Source organism: Phoenix dactylifera, chromosome 1 (genome assembly GCF_009389715.1).
Source record: "Phoenix dactylifera cultivar Barhee BC4 chromosome 1, palm_55x_up_171113_PBpolish2nd_filt_p, whole genome shotgun sequence".
Lineage (NCBI taxonomy): Eukaryota > Viridiplantae > Streptophyta > Magnoliopsida > Arecales > Arecaceae > Phoenix > Phoenix dactylifera.
Window position 1 is genome coordinate 22,234,979 of NC_052392.1, and position 22,043 is coordinate 22,257,021.

General features: G+C 45.0%; 1 protein-coding gene across 1 annotated transcript; it reads left to right on the plus strand.

Moving 5' to 3' along the window:
• The first annotated feature begins 2,272 nt into the window (after window positions 1–2,272).
• Window positions 2,273–10,747, plus strand: LOC103724363 (protein RER1A-like). The gene is made up of 3 exons (XM_008815592.4): window positions 2,273–2,742; window positions 10,177–10,357; window positions 10,439–10,747. The coding sequence occupies exons 1-3, from the start codon at window positions 2,393–2,395 to the stop codon at window positions 10,505–10,507; spliced, it is 600 nt and encodes a 199-aa protein (XP_008813814.1). The 5' UTR covers window positions 2,273–2,392; the 3' UTR covers window positions 10,508–10,747.
• Window positions 10,748–22,043: the final 11,296 nt, after the last annotated feature.

Sequence of the window (22,043 nt, forward strand, 5' to 3'; positions counted from 1 at the left end):
GTATAAAATATTATAATTATTAGTATAAAAGAATTTTCCATAATAATTTTTTATAATTTTCCATAAAATAATTTTCCACGATCCAGGGGCTCTTCTTCGTGGTCCACACTCGAGGAGGACCTCAGCGTGGGCCGCGAGGTTGATAATAATAAAAAAAAAACAATAGATTGATTTTGGAAGGTATATAAAAGGATTAAAAAAAATTTTCTTCTAAAATATGGTTCAAGAGATGCATACAAAAATTGAAAAGAAAAATACCTTTTTCTTACGGAAAGGAGTTTGACGGCTAGGGTTCTTGACTCCAGCAGATTTTTAGGTTTATAAAGGGACAAACTATGTAATTATGTTATTTTAATATGGACATTTTTGTCAAAAATACAGCTTTCCGAAAAAGCTGAAACAGCTTCCTCCCAAAAGCTCCAAATTGGAGCTTCCTCCCAAAAGCTGTTTTCAGCTTCCCGCAAAAGCTAAAACAGCTTTTTGAAAAATTTACCAAACACAGTTTTTCATCTAAAAGTACTTTTGGAGGGCCAGAAAGCACTTTCTGGCCCTCCAAAAGCTCCCCCAAACAGGGCCTAAAGCCCTTGCGAGTTCATTGGCCTTTTTGTTTTCTTTTGATCGACGAGAGCAACCCACGTCAACGATCTATAGATTGGCAGCAACAATATGAATTCTAATAAACAAATCCAATGCATTGAAATCTCGATTCCTCAATCTACAATCAAGATCTATCCAATGGAAGTTCAGTCAAGCTCCATATATATTACTTGCCCACAATGTAGTATTTTTCTCTCATTTTACTACATGATATAGTTTTATAAATTAGTCCCTCTTAACTAAACCCCTTATCTCTAAGCACAAACCTGATTTTTTCCAGTGTCTTGAAAGGAGGGGGAAAAGTATCCGTCTACAATAGTGTGCTTTCTGAATTCCGAAACATTTAAAGGTTCGCAACCTTTTTGTTGGATATTCCTCGTATATTGATCCCCTAAGCCATTTAATCTTCATCCACTATCTGGTAATATTTGTACAAAGATACAGAAGTACATCAACCAGAGTGAGCATATATTCAGCCATCTTTATCAATTGTTCCTTGCTATAGACTTATGACGTCTATTGTACTTGTGCTTATATATCTTGTGATTACAAGTTATCCATTTTTACTTGTTATTCCAATTTCAACGAATATTCCACTTGCATGGAGCTCAATATTTTCCTTTTGGCTGAGATCTTTACTTGAGCATACCCAAATATGATATATAAAACTTTTTATATTTTTATGGTAATGAATGATATAATTGATAAATTCCAAGATGTCATCTAAAATGATCATATAAAATTGAAAACCAATCTATTATATAAATCTCAAACAAAGGCTCATCTTGTGCAGAGGTCTCTATTTGCCTAGTAAAAATAGATATTAATGACATTGTTATTAATATACTTAGACTATCAATTGCTTAATACATAATAAAAATTTATTTAATAAAGTCTTTTATTTATTATAATTTGTTATATATTACATTGCAAAAATAGTCGGATGATGTAAAAAAAAAAATATCCTGGCAAAGGATGGGCATTAATGATGAAATTTATGCATAGAGGCTATTATGTAGAGCTCTCTAATTGTCATATAGATGTTGGTATTAATAACACTGATGGAAGTTGATGTATTAGGGTTATTGTGCGAACTTCTACATTAGTTATGTGAATATTAGTACTAATGATACTGATATTAACGACGAGTTTTGTACTCGTCTATTATTAAAATTCATTACTTAATATACAACAAAATTTGGTCATTAAATTTTTCTATTTATTATAATTTATTAATTATTATATTATATTTTAAGAATAGTTAAAGAAGAAAAAAAAAGAGAAAAGCACGTTACATGCCAGTGTTATAATAATTCTAAATTTACCATAATTGTTAAAAAAATAATTTTTAAATTTTCAAAATACTAAATAAAAGGTACCGATCGTGTTGACTAGTTTTTACGAATCACAAGCTTCCATCCATCTCCAAATTTTTTTTTGGCTACCAATTTAGATTATGTTTGATTGGAGAGTTGGACTTCCGAATGGAATGTTTGGTTGGGGAGCCTATTTTCTATTGTGATTTTAGAAAGAAATAGAAATATTCTAATCCTCCAAAGTCTGCTCTATTTTTTCTAATATTTAAATTTTATTTCGATTCTGATTGCGATGGAACCAAAAATATCAGAAGGTACGGTTATTTCAATTTCCGTTCCGGCCACGAACCAAATGCTCCCTTAGCTTCCAATCCGACCCCGTTTTATAGTGCGAGCCCTCTTATTTGTTTAGGACAAGAATAGCAATCGGGGGCGAACAAGGAAACCGATAAGGCGAAAGAGGGCGGATTGAGACGACGATGGATTCTTCCTCCGGCGGCGGCGTGCCGGTGCTGTCGGCGTGGGCCGCGGCCGCTTCCCGGCGGTACCAGCACTTGCTGGACAAGGCGACGCCGCACGTGTTCCGGCGGTGGCTGGGGTTCGGGGCGGTGGCCGCCGCTTACGCCCTCCGCGTCTGGTTCGTCCAGGGCTTCTACATCGTCTCCTACGCCCTGGGCATCTACGTCCTCAACCTCTTCATCGCCTTCCTCTCCCCGCAGGTCGACCCCGAGATCCAGGAGCTCGTCGACGGCTCCGGCCCCTCCCTCCCCACCCGCTCCTCCGACGAGTTCCGCCCCTTCGTCCGCCGCCTCCCCGAGTTCAAGTTCTGGTGGGCTCTCTCACTTTTTTTTTTCCTATCTTTTTTCTCTCTCTCGCTGTCCCCTCTTTATCGGGCTAATCTGGAATTTGATTTCTTCTGATCTATTGCTCGCAGTACCCATGTTCTATTGATCCTCTTCAATCCAATTAGGGAAATGAGAATGTTTGCATATAAGATTTGGAATGTTGATGTGGGAATCATCTTGATGATGCGTGGATGAAATTTCTAGGTCGAGCTATTTAATGGAATGAACACCCAAAGATTGCAGTAGAAAAAGAAAATAAGGGTGTCTCTTTTGCAAATTATTTGAGTTGACTTGAAAAAAAAAAACTCATACGAAGAGGCTGAAATAGATAAGCAAGAACTTCACAGAGCTGCTAGCTACACAATTAGTGTAGCTCTTGTAACCAGGATGGAATCTCCTTAGCTGTCGGTGATCTTCTTTTCTTTCTTCCAGCATCGTTTTGTAGTTTCGTTTTCTTTTCCTCTTCGTAGAAGAAGATAAGATGCAAAGAGGGAAGCATAAAAGGAGATTTGATGGCAGATGACAAAATATTTAGATAATCTCCTGATGTGAATTACAAGTTGTATTCTGAAAACTCTTATACTATCATAGAAAATCCAACTAAACATACAATTTCTTGTCTACAGTATGCCCTATTTAGCTTTCTAACTCTAACCTAGTCCCGTCCCATGCCAAACAGGGGGGATGGTATGATTACAGAACATTTGATTGTTCAAGGAATCCTAGGGTTTCTTAGAATCCTGATGTTAAACTAGAAAACCTCTAATACTAATATCTTAACTTTAAGATCAGTAACATGTCAGCCCCAATCTGATAACTTAGCTGGAGACGTATGAAATCCAGCAGCAAAGATGGAACTCTTATCAAATTCATTTACTAGAACATATTAGTGGATCTTGATCATGTTTAAAGCATGAATCCAGTAAATAATAATCGACAATCAGCAAGCAGAGTTTTGAATAAAGAGAGTAGGAAAGCACAAAATCAAAATGGATTATCAATCTAAACGATAGAGAAGGCCTACAGCTAGTCAAGGGTATACTTGGATGCATTGCATTTAACATGAGGGCTTGTAATAAGATCACAAACTGAAAATTTATGGGAATGCATCAGATTTTATGAAGTTGGAGTGAAGAATCATGAAGGGAGATGATGATAGGGTTCAAAGAAAGATTAGCAGGACAGTGATATGATGTTGATGGCACAACAAGTCTACCACTTGGGAGGATCACATATAAGCATGGTAGATGCTTTGTGATAAAAAAAGTTTGTTTAATAATGGACTGGAAGATGGAAAGAACTGATTGATATATTTTGGTTCTCATTATGTCTAAACGTGCAAATAAGAGCATGCAAAACATATTATGGAGTGGAAGATGGGTTTGGGTTTGGGAATGATGTTTAACAGATCAAGGATAGTCTTTAAAGAAATTTTAAAGGACATTTTGTGGGCAAGAAAGTGTGACATAAGTTTCACAAAAAAGAATGGATCCTAAAAAAGACAATTGGCATGTCGGTTTATAATTTAGAAACTAGCTTTTATTCCATTTATATGGAGTCAGCTCTTTGGAATAGGCATTATAATTTATTAAGTTTTGATAATGTTTTATGGCTGGTCCTCAATTTGACATTCATTCCCAATAATAGTTGCTAATCAAGGTAATTTTAAGCGAGAGAGAGGCCTACCATGAAAACTTAAAGGTCGGTTGGAAATTAGAGGCCATGCTACTTAAATTAGCCTGTGCAATTGGGAAGCAACTATCTATGGTACCTTTAGTTTTGGAAAAAATTCAGATGATCATGGAGAAGGCAATGCTTGATAGAAAATTGAATTCTAAGTCACTTGATAAGTTGAAAACTAAAATAGGAGGCCTGTTAGGATCTTGGAAGGTAATTGCTAATTCATGTATGTTAAAATGACAAATAAGCCTTTCTAGCATGTCTTGGGATTTGAAGTGGAGATAGAATGGCCTGCCGACTATCCTAGAGATTTACAATTGTTTGTCTGCTTCCTATACTTCCAAGAGAATCCACGTGGTTTACCCAGGACTAAGATGTAATTAATTTTATTTCTTTTTTTAGTTCTAGTTGGATATCATCTCTATATTTGAGCACTGATTGGATCTATGATAAAAGAAGGGGCTCTCTGCAATGTAGATGCAATTATTTAGCAGAAGATCGGTAGGAAGGTCTGCTACCATGTTTTTTCTTCCTCTTTCACTTTTTCTCTTTCCAGTTCTTCTTCTTCATTCTTCTTTTTTCTTCCTCCACCATGAAGCACTTGCTTTCAGTATTGCCCAGATCTGTGACAGGTCTGATTTGAGAACATTTCACTTTCCCTGCAGTAAATTGCTAATTAAACTTGTAAATGTGTACTTATTTAAACTCAAAGCTATCACTAGCTTTGATATTAAAATTCCAATTTTTCATCTACTCGTCTTTCTTTGATTCTTTATTAGATTAGAGATCATGCTGATGTAACCAGAATACCAGACATCACGTTTGTTTTTTCATGAATATCACTTCTAAAATTCGCTTCATCTTTCTTAGTTATAGTGGTTATCAAGAAGTTGACCAGCCTTGACCTTGTGACTTGTGAAAAGATTCCAATTCCTTTAGATAGGCATGAGAGTTCATGCAACATTCATGAAAACCTGTCTGTCTAGAACTGAAATTCTTTCAATTCCTTAAAACCTATTCTATAAAACAAATCTAGAAGCCCAAATCTTTAGTCTTGATTTTTTTACCCTGAAGTTTCAATTCTAGATTTGCTATATCCTGTAACTTCTAATGGCAGGCCTTAGCGCAATAGTAATGTTGCTTCATTGTGATAGGAGTGTCATGGATTTGAAATGCGGAAATAGCCTCTCTGTACATGAGGGGAGGGCTGTGTACAATTAACCCTCCCGAAATCTTGCAATGGCGGGAGTTTCATGCATTGGGATGCCTCTCATATCCTATATTTCTGGATATCAAAACCCCATTCTCTTTAACTTGCATCACCCTTTGCCCTAAACCAATGAGTCCTTATATAGAGCTCGCATTAAATGGCATCGATCTAATCAAGTTATGAAGATGCCACCTTCGACATGTTAGTGAATCGGAAGAAATTCAATGTTCTTAACCCACATCTTGAAAATCAATCATCACAAAATTGTGTTATGGTGGTTGGTAAGCCTCCATCTCCATGAATTTCCAATTGAGGCAATGGTTTTGACCTCTTCTTTTGCTTATCTAGTTTATTGTTTAAGTGTATCCCAATGTGCAAATTTGTAGGTGACTGTGTCAGAGGTATTGTCCTCTTATGCCATTACCAAAATATAAGTTTGGTTCCAAAAAGGGTTTTGGTTTGTCAATTGCTAATTGTAACTTTTTGTTTTTTTAAAGTAGGGCTATGAGCCCACAAGCAGCTCAAATTGGTAAGGGTAAGGGAGGGACTTTTGTGCAGTTTTGAGTAGGAATTGTTGGAAATGAAGTCATATTTGATTTAGTGTTTGCTTCCCTCACCTTATGATTTCACCTTCATATCTCAACTTTCTTGCCATGAAGAAATTTATGCTTTGTGGTGAATGAAGACAACTTTACTTTGTATAGTGTCACTCAGTAATCATGTTGTTGGGGGAGCATCCAGCATCCAGAACTTCCAAGTACAAAATGGCCCCACCTAATTGGTATTGGCTTTGCCATATATGGGCTTACTAGTTGGTATTTCCTAAATGTAAGCAATATTGTCAATATTGAGATCACATGCTAAAGTTTATAGCGTCATTATAGATTGGACCATGGATCAGATTGCGAAGCTTAAAATTCTTTCTAATTTCTTTTAAACATTGAAAAATGGAAATTAAAAGTGAAAATTAAGAAACTTGAATAACTTGTAACTTGGATGGACAGAGAATGATGCCATCATATAGGGACATAAGGAGTCTTCTTTCCAACATCCATATAGTCAACATATGGCAGGTCCAAAAAAATTATATCCATGATATTATAGGATATCTCAGTGTGTTGAAAAATGTTTGCTGATATAGGCATGCAGAGCAAATTAAAATGATAAATGTGTCATCACCATCACTATCATGATCGTAGGATATGATATATAAAATTGCTTCCTTTGCTTCTGCTTGTTTCTTTAGGAATAGAACTTTGTTTTTGTCATCCACTAGTTAAGTCTTATACAACATTCTAGCTGTATGTTTTCTTTTCTTTACATATAAGAGTTATCTTATTACTATGTCTTCCAAGAAAACATGTTTCATCCCTCCAATTGCATCAAGTCAATTTTCCTTTTAAATCAAAGATCGTAGGGAAAAGGGAAGCCAGAATTTGGAAAATATAATATAGTCTCCGTGGTTGTCAAATAGCCTAGGTGGCCCCAAGCGATGTGCCTACCATATCACCTTGGTGCCTCGACTATCAACTAGGCATGGGCTTAATACAAATTTGCATAACTCATATATTCAACTACTACATTTATGTTACGAGATTGTAATATTGTTACAATAAGAATATTGAACACTCCATAAGACATTACATGCTGAATATAAACAGCTAGAAATTCTTCCATGTTCTAGTTTGTAAATTTTGTGCTACTTATACATAAACATTAAGAGTACAAGGATTCAAATGAACTTTTGGGGGAACTTGTTAAGTCTTAACGCTTAAGTTGTTTAACTTTTTTTAATGCAAGTGATATTTCTTGATGATCTAATCCATTCACTCATTAGCATCCACTTGTCATTCATGAAAAGAAATTACGAGGAAATACATGCATCCACTCATATGTATGTCTGTATATATATGTGTGTGTGCATGCATCCATGCACACGTGTGGACTATATATTATAGATACTTACATATATATGTAATTATATATATGTATATTTGTGTTTATGTATATATGATGATCAACCGAAGGTCACCTAGATGTCATGAGGCAATTCTGTTGTATAGATACTCAAATGACCGCCCATTATGATACTTGCAAGGACATGAAATTTTACTTCTGGGACTTTCTAGCTTCCTATCATTTCCTCTACTCTTGAAAGTTTAAAACCACAAATTCCCAGATGTATGTCTTGGTTGGTTAGTCATTGTGAAAGTCAAGGAAGTTTAGTGGATCGTAAATGGATAGACTTCCCAAGTTTAGAATGTATAAAATATATACTGGTTTGATCTTATAATCCATGAGGTCGTACAATCTATGATGGAAATTGCAAGATCCAATTTGACATTGATCCAAGGATCAAATCTGGGTGATGTAAAGCCATTTGGTCCTGTTCATCGGTCTAAATTGTGGATCACAAGATTCTAACAATAGTCAATATAAATTAGTTAGGGAAATGATATCTTCTAGGCACTGAGCATAGAAGTATCTAGTCGTGGATTTTCCATTCATAGTTCCTCCCAGAACATGCAGCATCACGCCTCAACATCACTTTTCTTGGGTGTTGTCATGTAGGAGCCGTTTGCCTTTGATTGCAGATTTGGATCCTATACAGACTTCAGTTTGTTCTTTTAACAAAATGTTGTGAAAGATGCACGGAAGGAAAATATTTATAACCTATCAGTGAAACATACATTTTAACTAGTAAGGTAACATATTTCAACTGCAGGTCATGCGATGTGGTTAATCATCTGAAAGACATTTCCAATGAGCCATGTTTTTGCAGCAAACAACTCTACAAATGAGGAATAATTGATAATAAATAAATTACTTATGATAAATTATTTTAACTTGTGTGTTGTAACTAAGGTAAGTTATTAGAGCACCAATTAAAGAGATCGAATTGGTTACGATCTGTCCATTTGGTTTGCCTAATTCTCTAAGTTTTGCCTCCTAATCTCTAAAGATTGTCCAAACTTGACCCACCTGTGTTGTCCAAGCCCTTGCATGTTGCTTAGGTGCTTGCTGGGCAGCACGCTGCATACAGATGCTGCCTAAGTGGCTAAGGACTGAGTAGGCAATTCAAGATTCACCTTATGAAAGTTGCTATAGGATCCTGAAGTGGAGTTCTCTATTTCTTAGAGTGTGTATGACTTTCTTTGTCATAGCAAGATTTATTAGATAAAGGCTTAGATCCTGTGGCAGAATTAGATGGTGGTGTACCTAGTATTATGCTAAACATGCCAATCAGTATTACTGGACCATACTGTGTTATTTGTGGTGACACAGTGTGCACACACTCTTTCAGCAATGGTCAGCCACTGTTAATAGAGATAGTAATTCCTGGATTCCTGGAGCTACATGATATCAGATCCATTACCAAAATAGGAGGTTTACAGCAAGTATGGTTTAGGTGCATCCATAATGCTCTCAGTTGATAATAAATGGACAAATTTCATGCTCAAGATGAAAAAGTTTGTGAGCAACACGCTTGAACCTTGTGCCACTACCTTGTGCATTCTGTTGGATTAGGGCAGTCCCAGAGCACCGAACTTGTGTGGTGTTGTGCAAGTATATGGTCATTTGAAAAGATTGTCTTCTGCATGCCATTCAGCTTTCATGGATTTCTTTGAAAGAAAAGTTAACCAACCAAAATTCGATTAAATTATTAGTCTCATGTATGCATGCATATATGCATGAGTAATAGTGCACCGATCATAGTTTGACATTAAAGATTGATTTGTATTCATTGTTAAAGTTTCGTTTTTCTATTGAACACAAACATTAATAAGACCGATATAAAACTCTGGAATCATATTTTGTAAGATAGACAAATATTCATTGTTAAAGTTTGGTTTTTCTTTAGAATGCGAACATTAATAAGAAGACCACAATTTTGGACTCACATTTTGTTTCTTTATAGGAGATTATCGACTTTTGTGCTTCTATTTTTTCCCCTAAACTTTTTTGGTGGCTGAAGAGATGGTTCAGCCTAGATTGTGAACGGTAACTCAGAGAGATTCATTATCTCAGTTTGTATTACAAGTTTCTTATTTGTTAAAGGAGTAGTATACTGATTATGGTGCAAACTTGCGGCCAGAAAGATATGTTCATTGGTAAAGTTTGGTTGCAGAATTGTTTATTTTGCATTTTGTTTCCTTGTTGGGAGTGAATGTTGCCTATTCTTGTCATCCTGTCTAAATCATCATTGTAAAAACAAAAGTTATTTGTTATAAATATACTATGCATCTGATAGAAGACACTAAATTGTCCCCAAACGGAGAGATCCATTTTCACTTTTATCCTTAAAAAAAAAAAATCATTTGCAAGCCATTTGGAGTTGAGGTTCAATACTAATTGCAGAAATGTTGGGATTGTATGATCATTGGAGATACTGTCTTTCCAAGAAAACCAGTGGAAAAGATATGTCTGTTTTGTTTATGCAGTCTGCATTCTAGTTTCTCCTAATGCCACTCGGTGGTTGGCAGATGTGGTAATAAGCATTCAATCCCTCTTTTCTCTCCATGTGCAGGTATTCCATTACAAAAGCATTCTGTATTGCTTTCATATTGACATTCTTCAGTATGTTCGATGTTCCTGTGTTTTGGCCTATTCTACTCTTCTACTGGTTGGTCCTATTCACAGTGACGATGAAGCGGCAGATACTTCACATGATAAAATACAAATATGTTCCCTTCTCGTCGGGAAAACAGGTAACTTGAGCTTCATACGTGTTGAATGGCTATCTACTTCGTACTGATATGCTATTCTTGACCATTGGTTGCTCATTTCAGCGTTACAATGGGAAGAGAGCAGCTTCTTCTTCCGAGGACGAAAGCGTTCCCAGCAGTGGAACAACTTGATGCATCTTTATCTTCAGATGCTGACGATAATGAATTAATCTATCAATGCATTCCCAGGGGTAAAAGATGCATTATTTCTTCCTATTGTATTTCCCTGGTCTCCCTTTGGCAGACCAGAAGGAATCCTGATGTTAAATTTATGAAATGATTTGACCCTGGCAGAAGGGCAATGCTTGGTGAAACAGGTGGTTTTCTGCCTCCTCGTTTTAATTATTATTCAGTTACAAGATAAGTTGCATTCGTGCGTGGGCAGTGCATTTTGCAATTGGTAATGCTCTATTGGCAAAAACTGCAGCTTCTTGCACATGAGGTCATTTTTAAATTTCTAAAGTTGGTTGCAAAAGTGAGCAAGAAGAAGAAAAGGTTGGAAAATTATGATCTCTGCTCCAAAAAAAGGCTTAACGTTCAATGGGAGATGCTACTTCTGGATTCGATGAGCGACCCCATCTTTCTTGTGAGTATTGCATTTCAGTATGTATTTGGCACATAGGATGCAGTGCTTTAATCAGCTACGTAATGCCAGTTGCATGCGGCTGCAGGCCTGAGAGGTGCCTGCTTGCGTGCATGCACGTATTGGCAGGCAATTTGATGGGCGTCTGGGTTAAGCCTTTGGTTTTGGCAGTAGTTCTGGTGAGGACACAGGCTCATGTGGTGACTAGCGAGAACCTACCACCCAACTGAAAACCCCCTACCTGGAAACGCGAAGAGAGAGAGAACTCGAAGTTGTTAGAGTTTGAATTGTTACCTACTCTTTACCCTTCAAGGCGACAATACGCGGTCGGTACAGTTGTGGTAAAGATAAAACGACAACTCTATCCTCGCGGATCCGGCTGGTCTCTGGAGCAAATGTCCTTCAAAAAGAAGATGACATATTCTTTTTCCTTCGGGAATGGACAATTCCCTACTGAATCCCTCGCGCCTTCTCGAAAGAGAGAACGCAAGAAATAAAAGTTATGATCCTTGATGACTGTTAAGGGCAATTGGGTCTCATCTCAATATAAGTACAGGATTTTTGTATATATGATCAGCATAAACCAAGGGAATGGAATATTGGATAAAGAGAGGAGACCGTTTCTAACGGAACGCAACATCTTATGGTTTTCCTGCTTTCAATTAATTGAACTTGTATTCCTCCAAAAAAAAAAAAAGAAAAAAAATCCCGCATTCCCATCCCTTTAGTTTATTACAAAAATAACTATGAATCTTGCGATTTGAAGATCAAGCAGTGCCTAATATTGTACGCTAAGGAAGTCCTGTCTTTGGAAAAATTCGCATCCAACATATGAATTCCCAGTTTCAACATAAGGAAATCAAGTGGTGGTAAATATTCGCATCAGTTTATGAGAACCTTTCATCAAATTAAATGATCAATCAATTGCGTATGCAAGCACGAAATCGGATTGCATTGCTGAGGTCATGTATCCATCAAAATATCGGCTTCCCCGGAGAAGCAACCGTGTATAGGCCTGGTCTCAAACGACGGCGTCGCTTCATTTCTGCCGAAAGCATCGATGGGGCGTCATCCACCATGGAGAGCTAAGCGACAAGAATCCGGCTCAAAGGCGGAAGATTTGTCACCATCTCCCGCTTGGCCCCAGTCCAAAAGAAATTTCAGCATCCATAAAATTGCCATCGCCATGGTACGGCTATCAGAATGTTTTCATAGACATTTAATAGTTCGATTGTTTCTTTGAAGATGCCAAATGGAACGATATCTCCATAAAAATTACATAGAGTAGAATTTTATTATCTTTTTATTTTTGAGAATAGGAAAAAGAAAATGATGCCAAATGGCACCTAAAGCTTTTTTTGGAAAGATTATTTTTCTTATGAAAGTTCTCTTCCTATATATAGTTATTTAAAAAAATATTTTTCTAAAAAGAACATTAATGTTCTGAAAGTTACTGTTGGGGGAAAAATCCCAAGTCATACCGCCACGGAGGCGCTCGGCCAAAAAGCGCCGACCGGAAAGGCGCTTGGCCAAAGAGTGCCGACCAGAGAGCACCAACCAGAGGGGTGCTCGGCTAGAGAGCGCCGATCCGAAAAGATGCTCGGCCCAAGAGAGCCGACCAGAGGACGCCGACCAGAAAAGCGCTCGATTAGAAGGCGCTGACCAGAGAGGAAAGAGCGCGAAATAAAGGCGCTCGGCTAGAAGGCGCTCGACCAAAGGGCGCCGACCAGGAGCATTAGAAGCGACCCCGCCACAGGGCGCCCCATTGGGCGACCAGCTCGGCTCGGCACCCCTGCCGAGCCGATTGCCTTAACCAAATGTTCAACTCCTGCCTAACCCCCTGAGGGACCTGACAACTCCACTGCAACCTGCCGCTATCTCCAAGCCATCAAGGCATAAGATCTCCGCAGGTATTTGGCACGACCTGCCATTAATGCATGAGACCCCCTCAAGTCTCCGATGCACTCAGTCATTTAATGAACACGGCTCAAGACGATCTCCGGATCACTGAACCATCAAAGCGTATGGCTCTCCCTGACCGCCGGTTCACTCGGTAATAAATGCACTTACCATCCATGGACCTCGGGCCTACCACGGCCGGCGGTTCAACCACTCCAACAGGTCCGATCGACCGTGACAACTCCCTGGTTCCGGTCTGATTCGGCCTCATATTCCACTACGCCATTAATGGGCCAAATCGTGCCCAATTATTACAAAAGAGGACAAACTCCCTGTCACCTCCCGGGCAACATAAAATCCCTCTATAAAAGGGAGCCTGGGAGGAAGGAAGAGGGGGACCGGAACACAAGAAAACAGCACAGACACAATTAAGCACAATATCCTCTTCATCTTCTTCACCCTCTGGCTTGCTCTCTCCACATATTTGCCCCCTCTGACTTAAGCATCGGAGGGCCGGCGCCGGGGAGCCCGGCCACCGGCTTTTTTGCAGGACGGGACAGGACAGGACGCACTCTCCTCTCCGCTCTCTCACACCCCCCAGGAGGGCACAGGAGGACGCAGCCGGCCGGCGCACCGCCGTCCGCCCTCCCCGCAGCGGAGCTCCTCCTTCCCCGGCTTCGCGGCGGCCCCCGGGTCCAATTTCCAGCAACAGTTGGCGCTAGAGAAAGGGCCCGAGTTCGCTGCCATGAAGCTAAGAAGCAAAGGGGCTTCCAATGCCTCTCGACGTCCTCCACCCAGCCCTGAGCATTCCGTCCGAAAATCACCACCTCCGGCTGAGCCAGTTCATCAAGTTCGGCCGGAGCAGTTTGATGCCCTGGTGCAACAGGTGCAGGCCCTGGCTACCGCTGTCCAAAGCCTGCAGCCCAGGGGCATCCCAACGGCACCGCCTCCTCCGGCTCCAGTTCAACCGGAGCCCCCTACAAGCGGACTTTCCCTTCAAGGTCAGGACTCCCAAGTCCAGGCCTCCCTCTGGAGAGAGCACCCAGCCAGAGGCTACGGAGGCTGGCCACAGCCTTCAGAAGCTGAGTCGGTTCCAGGGCAACCTGCGCTCGAACGAACCGCTGCAGCGATCTTCCAGAATGACGAACTCGACAAGAAGGTCGAGAAGCTGGAGCGCCAAATCCAGGCACTCCACGGGAGAAAATCAGGACGTGACGGCGATTTCGAGTTCACTACGAAGTCTCCCTTCTCCCCGGAGATCGAAGATGAACCGGTTCCGCTACGGTTCAAGATGCCCCAGGTGGAGCCCTACAACGACAAGGCTGATCCCCTTGACCACCTGGAAAGCTACCGGGTCTTAATGGCCCTACAAGGAGCCTCGGAGGCCATGATGTGCAAGGCTTTTCCGGCGACACTCCGAGGACCAGCCCGGCTGTGGTTTACCGGGCTGAAGCCGAGTACTGTCTCCTCCTTTGAGCAGCTCGGCAGACAGTTTGCCGGCAACTTTGCCGCCAGCCAGCCCCAGCGACGGACGTCCGACTCCCTCCTAGACATTAAGCAAAAGGAGGGAGAGTCCTTCAGGGAGTATTTGGACCGGTTTACCACCGCAACATGGGAGGTCCGGGAGCTTGACCAGTCAATCGCTATGTCAGCGCTAAAGACTGGATCCCGGTCTTACAGGTTCCTCTTCTCAATCGAGAAGAGTTTCCCCTCGGACCTCACCGAAATGTTCGCTCGGGCGCGGAAGTACGCCAAGGCGGAAGAGGCCGTGGCAGTTAGGCGGGGCGGGACCGAGCAGAACCCCAAGAAGCGACGCCGCAAGGAGCGCGGCCAGCCCAGAAGCCCGTCTCCGCGACAAGCTAAGAATCCGCCCCGCCCGAAGAGTCCACCCCGACTGAGGGGACCGCCACAGCAGAGGTCACCACTCCGCTCAAGGTTCCAACTGCGGGCCCATGCACCCGAGGAGAGGTATGAAAAATACACTCCCCTCAATGCTCCTCGGGCTGAAATCCTCATGGAGATCGAGGGTCGGGATCACATCCGGCTCCCACCTCCGAAACAAGAAACCAGAATCCGTCGTGATTTCCGGAAGTATTGCCGTTTCCACCGGGATCACGGCCATGATACTGAGGATTGTTATCAGCTCCGAAACGAGATCGAAGCACTCATCCGCCGAGGGGTGCTCGATCGGTTTGTGCAAGGCCGGCATGAAGAGAAGAAGCCAGCCGAAGGAGCCACACGGCCTGAAGGTTCAAATGCCAACAGGCCCATCGCCGGCGTCATCAACACCATCCGAGGCGGGGCCTCGGTTGGAGAAACTTCAGGGGAAGGAATCTCCTCGAAGCGCCTGCGCGCCTCTGAAGCCATCTCCTTTTCAGATGATGATCTAGAGGAAGTCGAAACTCCCCATGATGATGCCGTGGTCATCTCCATGATCATAAATAAATTCGATGTAAAACGCATCCTGGTTGATAATGGAAGCTCGGCGAATGTTTTGTATTTTGGTGCTTATTGTAAAATGGGGATGACAAAAGAGCAACTACGGAGGATGAATGCTCCGTTGGTTGGATTCACTGGGGATTCAGTCCCAGTAGAGGGCGAGATCGACCTTCTGGTCATAGCCGGGCTCCCCCCTCGTGAAAGTACCGTGGGTATGAGCTTCCTTGTAATACGCCTGCCCTCGGTTTACAACGCCATCCTCGGAAGGCCAGGACTCAACGCCCTCCGAGCAGTGGTCTCGACTCACCACCTGCTGATGCGATTCCCCACCAGCCAGGGAATCGGTGAAGTTCGAGGGGACCAAATGGTGGCAAGGCGATGCTACCTAGCGACCCACGAGGCAAGACGACCAGCCGAGGTACCTGCCCCAACAACTGACCAGCCCTCAACTGAAGTTATGGAGGCATGGGTCAACCCCCAGAAAGAGCGGGTAGAGCCTGGTGAGTTGTTAATTCAAATTCCCTTACGAGAGAACTTTCCCGAGCTAACCGTGCAGGTCGGCTCTGGCCTTGGCGAACACGAGAGGAGTCGCCTCGTCAACTTCCTACGGGACAATATGGATGTCTTCGCATGGTCGCCTGCAGACATGCCGGGGATAGATCCGGAGGTCACGGTCCACCGGCTTCAGGTGAAGCCGACCTACAAGCCCGTGCGACAAAAGAAGCGAGGCGCCGCCCCTGAACGACAACGAGCAGCAGCCGAGGAGGTCGGCAAGCTCCTTGAAGCCGGCTTTATCCGGGAGATATCCTACCCGGAATGGCTCGCCAACGTGGTCCTCGTCAAGAAAGCCAGCGGGAAGTGGCGTATGTGCGTAGACTACACCGACCTGAATAAAGCCTGCCCAAAGGACAGCTTTCCACTCCCCAGCATCGACCAGCTCGTGGACTCCACCTCGGGCCACGAGCTGCTGGCATTCATGGACGCCTTTTTCGGATACAACCAGATCCGCATGGCACTATAAGATGAGGAAAAGACAGCCTTCATCACCGACGGGGGAACTTACTGCTACAAGGTAATGCCATTCGGCTTGAAAAATGCCGGGGCAACTTATCAAAGGCTGGTCAGCCGAATCTTCAAAGACCAAATAGGCCGAAACATGGAGGTCTACGTGGATGACATGCTGGTGAAAAGCAAGGTGGCGCAAGACCACATAGCCGACCTCAATGAAGCATTCTCCACACTCCGAAAGTACCAGATGAAGCTCAATCCAGCTAAATGTGCATTCGGGGTCACCTCCGGCAAATTCCTCGGCTTCATCATTACACAACGAGGAATTGAGGCCAATCCAGAGAAGATCCGAGCCCTCCAAGAGATGGCGCCTCCCAGGACGGTCAAGGAGGTACAACGGCTCACAGGCCGAGTCGCAGCCCTCGGGAGATTCATCTCCCGCTCGGCCGAGCGCTGCCTTCCATTCTTTGCAGCCCTCAAGAAGCCGAAGAACTTTTTGTGGTCGGACGAGTGCCAGCAATCTTTTGAGGAGCTCAAGCATCTACTGGCTTCCCCTCCCCTGCTCACAAAGCCTCAACAGGGAGAGCTTCTCTATCTATATCTAGCTGTCTCCCCTGTAGCAGTAAGCTCGGTCTTGGTCCGAGAGGAGGGTAAACTCCAAAAGCTAGTATATTACACCAGCCGGGTCTTGAGGGACGCCGAGACCCGATACTCCAAGCTGGAGAAGACTGTCTATGCTCTGGTCATCTCAGCTCGAAGGCTCCGACCCTACTTCTAAGCCCACACAGTGGCCGTACTGACCGATCAGCCGGTCAAGCAGATCTTGCAGAGATTAGACCGTGCGGGCCGAATCACTAAATGGGCCATCGAGCTCGAAAAATTCGACCTCGAGTACCGATCCAGACCGGCGATCAAAGCACAAGCGCTCGCAGACTTTATAGTCGAGTGCATCATACCGGACGAGGCCGAGCCCGTGCCTGAGCCACCAACGGAGCCGACCCCGAGTTTGACATGGACTCTGCATGTCGATGGCTCTTCAAACTCGGGGGGTAGTGGAGTGGGACTTATCCTCACCAGCCCGGAGGGGGTGGTCGCCGAGCAAGCCTTGCGCCTCGAGTTTCCCGCTTTCAATAATATGGCGGAGTACGAAGCGCTTGTCGCCGGGCTCAAGCTAACCAAAGAGCTAGGAGTGAAGGACTTAAAGGCCTTCAGTGATTCTCAGCTCGTTGTCAACCAAATTATGGGCGACTTTGAAGCCAGAGACCCGACCATGCAGAAGTATCTCAGAAGGTACGGGATCTCACCTCGACCCTGGATTCTTTTCACATTCAACATGTTACCAGGTCGGAGAATCTCAGGGCCGACCAGCTATCAAAGCTGGCGTCCTCTCGCATGAGCGAGCTTCCCAAAACGGTAGTACTGGAGTATCTCCAAAAGCCCAGTACTGACGAGCCTGAGCAGACCCTCTGCACTGAGTTCGAGCCAAGCTGGATGGATGAACTCACCAGCTACCTGCAAGACGAAGTCCTCCCCACCGATGAACGAGAGGCTCGCCGAATCAAGCGCTCCGCCACCCGATACATACTATATGAGGGAAGGCTCTATCGGAGATCTTTCACATCTCCCCTCCTCAGATGCCTCCGCCCAACGGAGGCTGATTACGCCATGCGCGAAGTCCATGAAGGAATCTGTGGAAATCATCTGGGAGGGCGAGCATTGGCCCACAAAATTTTACGCCAAGGATATTATTGGCCGACACTCCAGAAGGACGCTATGAACTTCGTCCAAAGATGTGACCGGTGCCAGAGGAACGCCAATATTCAACGCCGACCTTCGGCTCCCTTGACTTCAATCAGTTCCCCTTGGCCTTTTGCCCAGTGGGGAATTGACATTCTAGGGCCACTTCCACTGGCCACCGGGCAAAAGAAGTTCCTGGTCGTCTCCATCGACTATTTCACAAAGTGGGTGGAAGCTGAGCCCCTCGCCCGGATCACCGAGCAGAAGATGCGGGATTTCATTTGGAAGTCCATAATCTGCAGATTCGGGCTTCCCCGCATCCTCATCTCTGACAACGGTCGCCAGTTTGACAACATTCACTTCAGAGAATTCTGCTCCGAGCTTGGCATTGACCACCGCTTCACCTCGGTCGCGCACCCTCAGACGAACGGAGAAACCGAGATAACAAACCGTACTATTTTGCAGGGTCTCAAAGCCAGGCTCGACAAATCCAAAGGACAATGGGTCGAATACCTATACAATGTCCTATGGGCTTACCGGACCACGTTCCGCGTCCCCACCGGCGAGACTCCCTTCAACCTGACATACGGGACGGAGGCTGTCATCCCACTGGAGATTGGAATTCCTTCTCCAAGAGTCGAGCATCACGACGCCAGCTCCAACTCTTTATAGCTCAGAAACAACCTTGACCTAGTCGAGGAAACGAGGAAGGCCGCCCGAGTTCGTATGGCGAGGTACCAGCAAAAGACAGCTCAGTACTACAACGCCAGGGTCAAAGTCAAATCTTTCAGACCAGGGGACCTTGTCCTCAGAAGAGCTGAGGCCTCCCGACCAACTGAGCAAGGGAAGCTGGCCCCAAACTGGGAAGGACCATACCGAGTCACGCGCATCCGCCGACCCGGAACTTACAAATTGGAGTCTCTAGATGGGACTCCCATTCCGCGGAGCTGGAGCTCTGAAAACCTCCGCGTGTACCACCAGTAGAACCCCAAGGGGTCCCTCATTATTCCACTATTGAATTTCATTCTGTGGATTTCATTTCATAATAAACTTATGATCTGCATACTCATTTCAAGCTCACCGATTTTCCTCGTTATCTCATGATCCCAGGTTTATTTCTCCTCCCCTGACCACGGTTGGGATGCCCCGATATCTCGGGATGATAGAGTACCCACGTGGACTCCCTGAAGACGGTTCGTGAGTTCGTGATGTGCTCTCCATCGGCCAACGAGCTCAGCTCGTTCTCCTACCCTGACCACGGTCAGGATGCCCTGTCACAACGGGATGCCCCGATCCGTCGGGATGGCTCGAGACGTCGAGATACGGTCTTAAGTGACCGACGAGCTCGGCTCGTCCTCCATCGACTTCCACCGACGAGCTCGGCTCGTGCTCCATCGGCCAACGAGCTCGGCTCGTTCTCCTACCCTGACCACGGTCAGGATGCCCCGAGACGTCGGGATGCCCCGATCCGTCGGGATACCCTGATACGTCAGGATGCCCCAATATATTGGGATGCCCTGCCACAACGGGATGCCCCGATCCGTCGGGATGGCTCGAGATGTCGAGATACGGTCTTAAGTGACCGACGAGCTCGGCTCGTCCTCCATCGACTTCCACCGACGAGCTCGGCTCGTGCTCCATCGGCCAACGAGCTCGGCTCGTTCTCCTACCCTGACCACGGTCAGGATGCCCCGAGACGTCGGGATGCCCCGATCCGTCGGGATGGCTCGAGACGTCGAGATACGGTCTTAAGTGACCGACGAGCTCGGCTCGTCCTCCATCGACTTCCACCGACGAGCTCGGCTCGTGCTCCATCGGCCAATGAGCTCGGCTCGTTCTCCTACCCCGACCTCGGCCGGGATGCCTCGAGACGTCGAGATGCCCCGATTCTTCGAGATGCCCCGATTCTTCGGGATGCCCCGATATGTTGGGATGCGGTCTTCACTGACCAAAACGAGCTCGGCTCGTTCTCCACCGGCTTCAACCAACAAGCTCGGCTCGTTCTCCATCACCGGACTTCTCTGCCGACGTCCTTAAAGAGCGGACCCCGAGCGGAGGAAGCATCTTCAGTTGCCTCGGCGCAAGGACGCATACGGTACAAGAGCGGACCCCGAGCAGAGGAAGCGTCTTCAGTCGCCTCGGCGCAAGGACGCACACGGTACAAGAGGAGCGTCTTCAGTCGCCTCGGCGCAAGGACGCACACGGTACAAGGTACCCATTTATTTAATATTTTCACATTATCTTATCTATTCTTGGATCTCTGCCGACGTCCTTAAAGAGCGGACCCCGAGCAGAGGAAGCGTCTTCAGTCGCCTCGGCGCAAGGACGCACACGGTATAAGGTACCCATTTATTTAATGTTTTCACATTATCTTATCTATTCTTGGATCTCTGCCGACGTCCTCAAAGAACGGACCCCGAGCAAAGGATCGTCTTCAGTCGCCTCGGCGCAAGGACGCACACGGTACAAGGTACCCATTTATTTAATGTTTTCACATTATCTTATCTATTCTTGGATCTCTGCCGACGTCCTCAAAGAACGGACCCCGAGCAGAGGAGCGTCTTCAGTCGCCTCGGCGCAAGGACGCACACGGTACAAGGTACCCATTTATTTAATGTTTTCACATTATCTTATCTATTCTTGGATCTCTGCCGACGTCCTCAAAGAGCGGACCCCGAGCAGAGGAAGCGTCTTCAGTCGCCTCGGCGCAAGGACGCACACGGTACAAGGTACCCATTTATTTAATGTTTTCACATTATCTTATCTATTCTTGGATCTCTGCCGACGTCCTTAAAGAGTGGACCCCGAGCAGAGGAAGCGTCTTCAGTCGCCTCGGCGCAAGGACGCACACGGTACAAGGTACCCATTTATTTAATGTTTTCACATTATCTTATCTATTCTTGGATCTCTGCCGACGTCCTCAAAGAACGGACCCCGAGCAGAGGAGCGTCTTCAGTCGCCTCGACGCAAGGACGCACACGGTACAAGGTACCCATTTATTTAATGTTTTCACATTATCTTATCTATTCTTGGATCTCTGCTGACGTCCTCAAAGAACGGACCCCGAGCAGAGGAGCGTCTTCAGTCGCCTCGGTGCAAGGACGCACACGGTACAAGGTACCCATTTACTTAATGTTTCTACATTATCTTATCTGTTTTGGATTTCTCTGCCGACGTCCTCAAAGAGTGGACTCCGAGCAGAATGTTTTAGTCGCCTCGGCGTGAAACACTCACGATACCAACAAACTTGGTATAAACAGTCTGTTGAATCCCCGTCACGAGCTGACGAGCATTCGACCCATTCGTTGGAAAAGAATCCGGTTCGCCCCGGCAACCCGAGGCTCGGATTCGAAGTTCACTACGCTAAAAAAATCTGTCCTAGCGGCCGCCCCAGGGCTTGGTCGAATTCTGGACTAGGCTCGGAAAAATTCTCCGAGCCCGAATCCCCTTGGTATAAGCATAAGCGTCGCTATACCACTGGTCGAAGGACCGAGCAATGGAGCTCGGCTAGCCAAACCTAAAACCAAACCCTGTGGCGGGTAAAGCTGAGGCCCTAGAGCCCATGTCCTCGGAACCTAAAATGGATCCGAGCAGAGAAACTTGGACTACAACAGACGAGTTTCCAAAAAAGTATATTCATTTCAAAAAGCCCGTAGGCTGAGTACAAAAATTCGGGTTCGGCCCTTACAAGTATGGGGGGCCATCCCGACTTTACAAAATAACAAAAATTACACTAAGGCTCGAGCTCGACCACTTCGGTTTCGGCAGTATCGGGAGCGGTAGGCTCAGCAGTCGGGGCTTCAGTAGCCTCGGCAGCAATGGGAGTAGCCTCAGGGGCGGCTTCGGGGGCGGCTTCGGTCGCCTCGGCTGGACCTCCCTGGTCGGCCCCCGGAGTTTCTGCCTCCGCCTCCGGCCTCTCGACCCCTGCTCCCGGTTGGAGCAGGTTTACATCGAAATCCGGGAGAAGCCGCCGCAGTTGGTTGCGGAAGTCCCGGAAGCCCT

Bases quoted from the DNA above. Each gene is read 5' to 3' on its own strand.
- LOC103724363 (XM_008815592.4), top strand. From the start codon at position 2,393: ATGGATTCTTCCTCCGGCGGCGGCGTGCCGGTGCTGTCGGCGTGGGCC. The intron at 2,743-10,176 runs GTGGGCTCTCTC...CTCCATGTGCAG, and splicing joins CTCCCCGAGTTCAAGTTCTG to GTATTCCATTACAAAAGCAT. The intron at 10,358-10,438 runs GTAACTTGAGCT...TGCTCATTTCAG, and splicing joins CCTTCTCGTCGGGAAAACAG to CGTTACAATGGGAAGAGAGC.